At 30.4% G+C, this 11384-nt stretch overlaps 1 protein-coding gene across 1 annotated transcript; it reads left to right on the forward strand.

Moving 5' to 3' along the window:
- The first annotated feature begins 1142 nt into the window (after positions 1-1142).
- LOC126773374 (G-patch domain and KOW motifs-containing protein) lies at positions 1143-7672 on the forward strand. The gene is made up of 6 exons (XM_050494303.1): positions 1143-1461; positions 1967-2246; positions 2432-2520; positions 4202-4376; positions 5106-5238; positions 7101-7672. Exons 1-6 carry the CDS (start codon positions 1343-1345, stop codon positions 7604-7606), a joined length of 1302 nt encoding a protein of 433 aa, XP_050350260.1. The 5' UTR covers positions 1143-1342; the 3' UTR covers positions 7607-7672.
- The last annotated feature ends 3712 nt before the right edge of the window (positions 7673-11384 follow it).

An 11384-nucleotide genomic window follows, 5' to 3' on the forward strand; every position in this document is an offset into this window, starting at 1 on the left:
CCTTATATCATATCGAAGGTTATACAATGGTGTATTGTTGTATTACATGTTAAAGAGATAGCAAGAAGAAAATTGCCGGCGTGTGTTTTCACGCGTACGACGGTTTTGTCCCTAAATGTAGTTGCTCAGTGATGTTTATTTATGCTATAGTATGACGGGACCTTATTTTACATTAAAATCCTGAAGATAATAAGATTTTCCAGTTTTTATCATTCATAACCTATAATTATTTATCATGTAAGTGTTGCCAGCGTCAGCTAAAAAATGTCCGGATTTTCGATAAAAAAATATGGACTCAACAATGTAAACAAATAAATACGGAGTCCAATAATAGCCTGCTTCCTTTTTATGACTAACTACCTAATTGATCCGTTCATCCTATGTATAATTTCCTAATGACAACATTATTTACCATTCTTCATGAATTTATAATATTACTAGATTCCGAGTCAAAAGGTTAACATAGAAATATATGTGGCAATCAATCTTTATTAATAATTTAATTAAGTGTTTTAGATTTCAATTTATCTGAGGAGAATGCTAATCCAGTACCATATAAGGATGCTGAAGTACTATTGATAACGGAAACAAAAACAAACAATGCAACGGTTTTTGGGTGTAGTTGCTAAACAAAAAAAATTTTTAATAAAAAAAAATGTATAATATATATTAAAAAGTAAAATAACCTCATTTTGTTTTAATTGAATCCTGAAAATTATTAATCTCCCAAAACAGGGAACGCAGTTACTATGGCAACATTATACGCAACATGGACAAACTATCTCTGTCTCAATCGCGGCTTCACGGCCCTTTGGTCTATTCGTTTCTCTGTCTACGGTATACCATAATTTTAATTACTATAAAAAATCTTTTGAATCTTTTTTTAACTTACCACTTTTGTTTATTAATTAAACAAGTCAGCCAGTCGGTCAGTCGGCCTTAACCGGTTTTCCCAGTGCATTAATATAAGTGTGAAATAAAGCTTAATATTATATTAAAGAGAATAGAAACTTATCAAAGAGAAATAGAACAGGGAGGTAACTACAGTTGGTAGTTCTATAACTTGTCAGTTTGACATATGACACACGCGTCTATTTGACATTGTCAAAATTTTCTTTGGCCTTACTAATTGCAGTTTTCGTTTTGATTTGTAAATAACATTTGATTCAAAGAAATAAAAATAATTCCTTATTTATAAATGAAAATGTGTAGATACCACTGGAATTTCATTTGTTTTTAGAATAAAGTACTCAACAGTTCGATTTAAATCTTACAATTATGTGGTGAAATCTTCAAAATCGATTGATTTACGACTTTTTTACATGGTATTGTAATTAACAAAATGGAAGGCAAAAAAATTTCATTTGGATTTATGAAAACAAAAAAGGATAACAAACCTTTAATTACTGAAAAGAAAGAATATATTGAATGTCTTGAAGAAAAGTCCATCAAAGTTGTGGGGTAAATCTTGAAATATTAATAATAATAGTGTTATTTCACATAACTAAATTCAATTATTACTTCCTATGATATGTAAGCTTCCAACTTAAAATTAAACTATTCAAATATTTATTATCATTAACTTAAACAAAATCTTAGTGACGAATTAAACTTTATAGGTTATATACATATCATTGCTGTAAATAATGGCATTAATAATAACATATATATATAATGAATGTTTGTAAAAATAGCAAAGTTATAGCCTCTAAATGTTCCACTACTGGGCTAAGGCCTCCTACCCTTTTAAAGAAAGGGCTTGGAGTTTCCTCCACCAAGCAGCTCCAATACTCGTTGACACAAGGCAGATTTTTATCTGCAATATATAGGTTTCCTTAAGATGTTTTCCTTTACTGCTGAGCATGAGATGAATTAGCAACACAAATTAAGCACATTAATATTTAGAAGTGCTTATATGGCTTTGAACTCAGAATTATCAGTAAAGATTCTATTCTTCTAATTTCAGAGGGGAAGTGAAAGCAGAAGATATACCATTGATTATACCCATGAAACCTAACACATTGATCACTGCTGAAAGGTTAAGAGAAATTGCTGAAAAAGCTGAAAACTTTGAAGAACTAGAGACAAAGACGACATCTGATGATAAAAACCTTCCAAATAATGAGACAATAGACCAAATGGCAGTTAGAGAACTAATGGAGGAAGCAAAGAAAGACAAAGTATTGGAAACTCCACAATTAGTTGTGCCAATTAATGCCAAACCTGTTATTGAGGGGCAAATTGAGGTATAATGTTCAATTTTAATATTTCTCATAATTTAATTTTCTTTCATGATAATAGAATACTGCTCCATTTTAATCTTTAAAAACTAAATAACTTTAGTTTCTCAATAAGTAAATTTATCCCATAAAATACAAATATATACTGACAATTTTTTAAATATTTATAAATTAAAAAATACTATTTCCAGTCAACACTCGATGACTATGACTCTGTACCAGTACAAGAGTTTGGATTGGCAATGCTGAGAGGTATGGGATGGACTCCAAGTAATGATCAGTAAGTATCTAAACTACTTACATACATACACAGTTACAGAAATATATGTAGTAATTTGAAAATGGTCTGTTAAATTCTGGTAACTTTGACTATTGTAGTAACAAATCCTCACCTATGATTTATGCTAAACTGGAAAAATATTTCATCATTACAAGATACAATTTAATTACCATTTTCATAATTAATAATCAAATATTAATGAAATAAAGATGAGAGTATATGAGAACTAGCCAAGTCAGAGGTTAGGTTTAAATATATTATCCTAAGATATAAGAAGAAATTATATTTTAAGTGGTTATAAAATATTTTATGTTGTTATAAATAAATTTCAGTACTGACCATTGAACTTGGCACCCATTTAGATCTCACTTTTTTTTCATTGAAGTCAACAACCAAAGCATATCATAATATTGAACTTGGCTCTCATTTCACATTTATGTTTTTGATGGGATAGAAACTTACTCTAACTATGAACATGATGTAAACAATATTATAATTCAATAAATTATTATTTTTTTATTTTATATATAAATAAGATAATAAAAAATAAAAAAGTTAATATTAACAAAAGTGATTGTTAACAGCTGCATTTGTCATAAACTGTGTTACAGCCATTAACGCCCACCTCCAGAAAGGAGACAGCTTTCCAACATTCAATATACATAGTTTACTCACTTATTACTTATATTTATATAAACATAATATGTTACATGTATATGTGTGGATGAGTGTTTAGTGGGTTGTATATGTTTGTGAATGGAGAAAGTAAGTGCGTGTGGGGAAGTGCGAGTGAAATGTGGGATTATTAGCATTTACATTTTGTGATAAAGGAAAATAATAACTTGAAAAATACTCTTTTTATTACAAAAAATAAAAACATTCTACTGCTGTTGGATTACTATATCTGCTAAATTATATTTATGTGCATTGTACCATTTCAAAATTATAACTGACCAGTTTAATACAACAATCAATAACAATCACGGCGAGTGCTCTGAGGAATTATTCTCTCTAATTCCTGCTTCCCCCTTCCTTCTTAAGTCCACGCGAGCTGGTTCTCGATGTCACCGCCTAACTGTGACATCAATTCCATCGCGAACAAAGAAATTTGGCAACTCCTTTCTTTGTCGCACTTCCAAAAAATGGAATTCCTTACCAGCTCACGTATTCCCCTCCTCTTACAACCCGGGTTCCTTCAAACGAGGCGTGAAGAGGCATCTTGCGGGCCGGCAAGGCGAAGGCGGCTAGTGCAGAACGTTTTTCCCGTCTGTACTGGCCGTCGTCGCGTTTGGACTCTACTACCACTTACCATCAGGTGGAGTAGAGTCATTTGCCCTCCCGGCGATATAAAAAAAAAAAAAAACAATAATTTATATTAAAATATTATAATATAATATATATTCTTATATATTCTGTATATATTTTTTTCACATGTGAATCACTTTATATTGTTGAAGTGATGAAACAATGAAAAAGGATCTATAAAAAAAGGATTTATATTGAAGGACAAATATACAAAGAAAATATATACAGTATAATATAATATTCTGTATTATTTACATTATGTTTAATATTGTGTATACTAGTAAATTACATATTCATACAAATTTATAATTTAGAATTTGTGGTTAGTTTGCTTTTTAATAACGAAATAAATATATTATCAACCTTTGCATTTCAGATCCAAATACAAACAGCCACAATTGCGGCCTAAAGGACTTGGTTTGGGTGCAGACAAAGTGATCAAAGAAAATCAGAAAAAAAAGTCCTCTAAGGACAAAGAAGAAGATTTGTCCATAATTAAGAATTCATTTGTGAGGATTACCTCTGGCAAGTTCAGTGGATTTTATGGTAAAGTAAGTGTCATCTATGGTTATTCATCATATCAAGTTTTTGTTGTTATTTCACTGAAATTGTTTAATACACTAAAATACAAATTGTTAAGAGAAAATGTTAGTCTCCAAAAATAAGAAAATTATACTGCAAATTCTCAGACATTATTAAAACCAAGTTCTGATATTTTCTATAAATCGAATAACTTAAAAGCAATGTACTAATAAAAAGTGAAAAAAAAAATAATGATAAACTAGTTACTTTCTGAAAGTTGTTTTTAAAGCACAATTGTTACCAATATTGAAAATGAATTCAATAACTTGTTACAATATTAATGTCTTATTAATTCTGAATTTTCAAACACTCAATTGTTATAATCAATATACACTTAACTTTTTTTGTCACAGATTAATATTTATATTGTTAAGTTTATTAATTATGGTTTATTAAATGAAAGGGGTGTTAATCATAAAATGGTAATGGTTATAATATACAGCATAGTTACAATTCATAAAAAATATATAATTGAGTATTTGCTCTACATTATCTTTAATCCTAGAATTTAAAAAATTAAATATAAGGTAATAAAAATACACAGAAAACCTTAACCAAAAATTTCAAGTACATTATATATGAAACATAAGAATCTTATCCAAAGTCCGACACATACTTAACTAGCTTTTTAATTTAAATATGATATAAAAGTGTTTGGCCAAAACAATAAACTTAAATTTATTCTTATTTTGACACAGGTTTTAAGTTTAGATGAAGACAATGGCCGTGTAATGGTCGAAATATCAGTAAAGAAGGAAACAGTCAGTTTGAGCGAATTTATGATGCAAGCAGTGACTAAATCTGAATTTGATAAGCAATCAAAAGTAATCAGTAAGTTTTTTTGCATAATTCCATAATGATTTTACTATTTTGCTTCTGTGATTAAAGTTTATTTGCTGTTATCAAAGATCTTTATGTATGAGACGCAATAGAAAAAAATAGTTATGACAATAATGTTAATAGTATTTCTGATATTCTAAGATCATAATTTCATAGACTGTTATAATTCTCTTCTCTATTTTAGAGAACATTTAGTTTAAAATAAGGAAAATTCTCAAAAGCAGCCATTTGGAAGTTGGCTGTGTTTACACTCCCATGCTTCAGAAAGCAATTAAAGCCATCCATCCTTGCTGCTGCCTCTTTTTGGTCGTGTCGGAATCGCCGCCCTATACAAATAGAAGAGTAGAGTGCATTTGTGTTTGCGTAAAATTCTTGCACTATATTTACTTATATACCTTGTTTAGTCTATTTTAAAAATGGCCGCCGTTGCATCAGTCAGGCGAACATTAATTTATTTTTTACTGCGAAAACTTTTTTTCATTTATTAAATGGATTTTGTATCTCCAATGTTGTGGACGTATTGTCCACAACTATGGGATATCTAAATGTTATTCAACTGTGCCAGCTTGTTTATTACCATGCTGTATCACAATCTATAAGCTATAAGGTTTTAAAGATTTTAGCAGTTTTAAGTATCTGAAATAATTGATGATGATTATGAAAATGGTTATATCTCGCTTACTTTGTTGTTATAGTAACAGCCTGTGAATGTCCCACTGTTGGGCTAAGGCCTCCTCTCCCTTTTTGAGGAGAAGGTTAGGAGCTTATTCCACCACGCTGCTCCAATGCGGGTTGGTGTTAAACTTTGTTGATAAACTTCCATAAATTTCTCTTATGACTATGATGTATTTTGTGATAAAATTGAGTATATTTATGTATATTTAATAAATATTAAAAAAAAAATATTTTTTTATGTAATTCAGGTCCAATGACGACCTGTATTCTCTTTTTTAGAGCAAGTCGAGTATTCTGCTCTTATTTTATTTGTAGTCACAATAAATAAAGCACAGGGAAGGAAATTCAAGTATGTCGGAATAGATTTAAGGGAATGATGTTTTTCTCATGTATGATTCCATTTATATGTTGCCCTATCGAGACCCGAGTGCGGCGAAAACCAATAAATACTAATATCCCACGAAAATAACTAAAAATGTTGTATATACTGAAATGTTATGTCTCTTAGTGATTTATTTAAGTTATACGCTGGTGAAATTGCGGGCACAGCTAGTAAATAAAATTGAGTTTTTATGTAATTCAGGTCCATTCTCAACCTGTCTTCGCTTTTTTAGAGCAACTCGAGTATTTTGCTCTTATTTTCAAATACTAAGTTAATTACTATTGCATCGTTTTTGCTTCCAGTGCAAGGTTCTTCCCCGTTTTTCTGGCAGATAGTTTATATTAGAAAACTGTTGGTGTAATTTTAAAGTTATAATCCAGCATGGAATTTTTCTAAGGAATCAAAGGCAAGCAAGGTTTTGCTTGCTCGGTTGCCTTAAGACCGCTATACTAATTCTTTTCACCAAGTGGAAATCTACAGTAATTTAACTACCATCAGCTTAGGCTGTAAAATAATTGATAATACTCGGGTATCCATTCGGCTTGGAGGTATACACGACAACGTTGTTTTCAACTGTGTCTATGGGGTTATTGTAGAGTTATTTTAAATCGCTATCTCGTAACCCATGTATATGCATAGTAGGACAATTGTTTCTTCAATGTAAAAAAAAATAACTCTTTATACAAAACCGAAGAGGATTAGATTATTTTTTTCGCTTATTATTTTCTGCTTCAGCTTAATATAAATATTCTCTGTATATATGGTAGAGTTCAATAATTCTATTAAATTGTTTTAGATACTGAATCGTACGAAGAATACAAAAAGAAAGAATCTTTTAAACAGAATAATTTAAAAGTAGAAGACATAAGGAAAGACGGTGCATCTAGTAAAAAGTCAATTGATGTCAGAGTTAGGGATTCTACTAAAATAGAACGAAGAGAGGAAGAAAGACCAAGGAGGATTGAACAGAAACATTCAAATGGAAACAGAAAGAGCGTGAGTAGAGAGAGATATAGAAAAGTATCTTCTAGCAGTGAAGAGGAAAGAAGCAGGCAAAGAAAAAAAAATAAAAAAAAATACAGTAGTAATGAATCGTTAACATCTGAATCTGATAGCAGACATCAATCCGTAAGTAGAAGACGGCATAGCAGTAGTGATTCTTCAGAAGTAAACTATCGTAAAGAAAAAAGTAAAAAAAACAAATCGACGAAAGAAAAGAGAGATATAGATAAGAAACGAAAAGGAAAGAAGAAGAAAAGAGATAGAGATCGTTCTCCGAATTATAAAAAATATAGAAAATAAGGTTTTTACGTGTAAATTTTACTTTGATATAATTGTAATCATTTTATTAAAGAAACATTTAATTTTTTTGATTTTTTTTTTCATTATACGCTTTTCTAAATTACATTAGATAACCTTTTCATTTAAAGTTAGAAATACTAACTTATTAGACTATTCTTAATATCTAAAAATGATTTGTCTGTTTCAATTTCTGTTTTAAATGTATATCCAAAGCAAATGTATATTATCCGTTTTTTCGGACTCTCTTAAGTAATCTTATAACCACAAGTCAACTGCAACTGTGTGGAACTGTTGGCTTAAGTTGTCAATTTTTGGAGTTAATTTTGAAGATTTAATGATTTACAAAGCTAAGAGCTGTTCGAAATGTTAGTTCTACCTTTATACAGGTTCTCAGACTAGAGTGCAAACTTTTATTATCTTCTCTAACCACAGAATGTTATGATAGGCGGATCGCCTAGAACAAACAAGGGAAGCTAAATTAATAATAATATGTTTACATAATGAAGTTAAGCTATTAATGTACGTTAGTGTGCGTTGCGTGATTTGAGGACTAAGAAAGATTTTATAGAATTATAATTCGTTTTGCTTTAATAATAATTAACCGCAACCCTTAATTATTTGTAAATTTGCGCTAACAGTATCGTTTTTCCATCAATGTGATGAATCTTATTAAAAAGTGACGTTTTAAAATATGTATCTAGCGATAAATTATTATCAAAATACGATATACATTTAAATGGTGTTTATAGGTATACATTTAAACAGTTTTAGCTGTTATTTTCTGTAAAATAGAAAACCTGAAAAAGTAGCATTCAAGAAAGCTGATTTATAGAAATATAAGAATAAATAAAAAAAACTATTACATTTTTTAATAAAATCAAAACATCAACATATAATCTTTTATATAAAATGATTATTGCACAAATTATTTTGAGATAGGAATATTTTTATTTTACCCGCAAAAAAAGTTTTATTTTGTGAAAAAGTTAAACGTACTGAAGTAACACCAATCGAACTTATGTTAGTTAAGTCGCAATTGATCGATCGATGTTCGAATATGCGTCCCAACTATGGTGTATTTAGAGGTAAGAAGTATTTTTGTATATAAAAAGGGTCCCACAAATTGTATGAAATTTAGATGACGCTGCTGAATTAAGGGGATGAAATTTTAAATGAACACTATAATAATAATACTCGGTAGAGTAGAGTATTTGTATAATATATATTCCATTTGTCTAATATCTAAATATTCGCCTTCAAAAGATGCTATTTTCGAATTAATCAAAGTTATAAATCCCAATCAATAAATGCATGAATATGAATTTTAGGAAATATACTTTTGCTACAATAGCGCCATTCTGGCAATTTATGGAATCGTTGTGGCAAACATTTTGGTAGACACTTTTTCGCTTGAAGTACATCTTCTTACCTTTACACTTTATAGTCCCAACTCTCGAAATTGAACCGTCACGTCAATGTTCCTTTGACATCATGTGACTTTTTGTCAAAGAATCGTAATTATTCTAAATTTGAAAAATGCCAACCTTTCACTTACTAAATTGTTCGATGTTGCGTATTGCATTTAAAATTACCCAGATATTGTTAATGTTATGATGTTTTTCGTTGTAGGAGCTTCGAATCTATAGTAAATCGTTTGAATCCAAAATATTTGTCCTTAAACATTTGTTCTAATACAATGTAAACTTTGTTACAATTACTGATTTTCTCATCAACTTTAAAAAATAATGGTTGTATCATTAACTAACAATACAATACCATTAACATAAAATGGGAGATTATTTAATATAAATCAAAAATTGGGATATAACCTAAAACTGATCCCCAAGTAACGCCCCAATTTTGTAACACAGATCCAAAAGACATTTTTCCTTTCCTTTTATGAAAACTTGTTGAATTTTTTGAATGATGTATACAGAGATTAAGAGACCATAACGTTTTAGCTTACATAAAAGCGCTTGTGTGTATGTGTGTGTGTCATACAATGGAAAGTTTTAGATATAATCTGTACTAATAAAGAAGGGACGTTTTTTTTATAATGCCTTACTTGTAAAAACTACTAAACCAATATAAAACTGTACCAGAAGATGTCATTTACGTTAAATTTATAACATCAATCTGGCATAGTTAAATCTAATTTAGTTATATATTATGTTACATTTCCTAAGTTAAGTAAAATTTTCAAATTTCCGCCCGTGGTTTGCCCGCGCATGTGGAAAAGTATAGCAGTTAGATACCTTATATCTTTTTCTGCACCCTTGGCAACTGACAACTTATATTACAATACAATATATTATGATTGTTTGAATAGTTACACAATAGTAACACATGAAAGCGTAAAAAACACAAATAACCTACCAAAGAAACAATCGCATTTATAATATTTAGAATAGGATTTATAGTTGATACGTCATGTATTTCACAATGCCAAAGACAATTTAGATGCATTAAAATAAAAAAAAACTCCAATGTATTGGGCACAAGGAATCACAATCTGTCCAAAAATCTCTGTTACGCAGCGTGTCGCAGTCTAAGACCCATTTTCTATGATGTTTATGTTCGTGCGTGCCAGACCGGCCCTCTACTATAAGACACAATAAATTTTAGTTATTTATATTAAAATGATATTAGTTGACCTATTTTTCTATTGTTCTGAAAATGTCCATGAGTGTGTATTTAGATTCTATAACATAAACTTTCGGGGTTATACCCTTATATTTTACCGATGCCTAGTTATGAATTTATTGTATCAATGAAAAATCGAAACGTTTTATTAATTTATCTATAAATTGATAATACTTATTTATTAGAAACATTTTTATTAGGAGCCTTCTATGATGTTATATATTATGGCTGACCTGTTTCCTACTTATTGACGCGACGTGACCTGGATAGAATATTTCACAATAACTTTGGCGTATAAAGAGCTCTAAAACTTTTTATTGGAGAGCATTTAATGAGAGTTATTATTTTGTATGTGTGATACGAAAAAAACAATAAGCTTAAAAACTAAACAGATTTCAACTATAGGTATCATTGTAATGGTCTTCATTTTTAGAAGTCTTGATTTCGATGTCTTTATTATTTTTATGTAAACTCTGCTAGGGTGTAAAAAACATTCTATTTTCCTAGCACTTGAATGAACTCATACCTATATTTACTTATTGCAACCAATGTAAGCTACGTAAAATCTATAGATACCTATGTCTAATCTGTAAGAAATATTAACCATGCCTCACATCATCAATGCGCCATCAACCTTGGAAACTAAAATGCTATGAGCTTGTTGTTACACTGTCTCTCTTACTAACTTAAACCGGAACACAACAATACTAAGTATTGCTTTTTGGTGGTAGAATCTGATGAGTGCTTGTCTTCTTCCCAGACTTGCGCAAAGTTTTTTTTTTTTTTTTATATGCACCGGGATGGCAAATGACTCTACTCCACCTGATGGTAAGTGATAGTAGAGTCCAAACGCGACCACGGCCAGTACAGTCGGGAAGAATGTTCTGTACTAGCCGTCCCCGCCTTGCCGGCCCGCAAGATGCCTCTTCACGCCTCGTTTGAAGGAACCCGGGTTGTAAGAGGAGGGGAACACGTGAGCTGGTAAGGAATTCCATTTTTTGGTAGTGCGACAAAGAAAGGAGTTGTCAAATTTCTTTGTTCACGATGGAATTGATGTCACAGTTAGGCGGTGACATCGAGAACCAGCTCGCGTGGACTTAAGAAGGAAGGGGGAAGCAGGAATTAGAGAGAATAA

This window comes from Nymphalis io, chromosome 14 (genome assembly GCF_905147045.1).
Source record: "Nymphalis io chromosome 14, ilAglIoxx1.1, whole genome shotgun sequence".
Classification (NCBI taxonomy): domain Eukaryota; kingdom Metazoa; phylum Arthropoda; class Insecta; order Lepidoptera; family Nymphalidae; genus Nymphalis; species Nymphalis io.

Bases quoted from the DNA above. Each gene is read 5' to 3' on its own strand.
- LOC126773374 (XM_050494303.1), top strand. From the start codon at position 1,343: ATGGAAGGCAAAAAAATTTCATTTGGATTTATGAAAACAAAAAAGGAT. The intron at 2,247-2,431 runs GTATAATGTTCA...TACTATTTCCAG, and splicing joins TTATTGAGGGGCAAATTGAG to TCAACACTCGATGACTATGA. The intron at 2,521-4,201 runs GTAAGTATCTAA...TTTGCATTTCAG, and splicing joins TGGACTCCAAGTAATGATCA to ATCCAAATACAAACAGCCAC.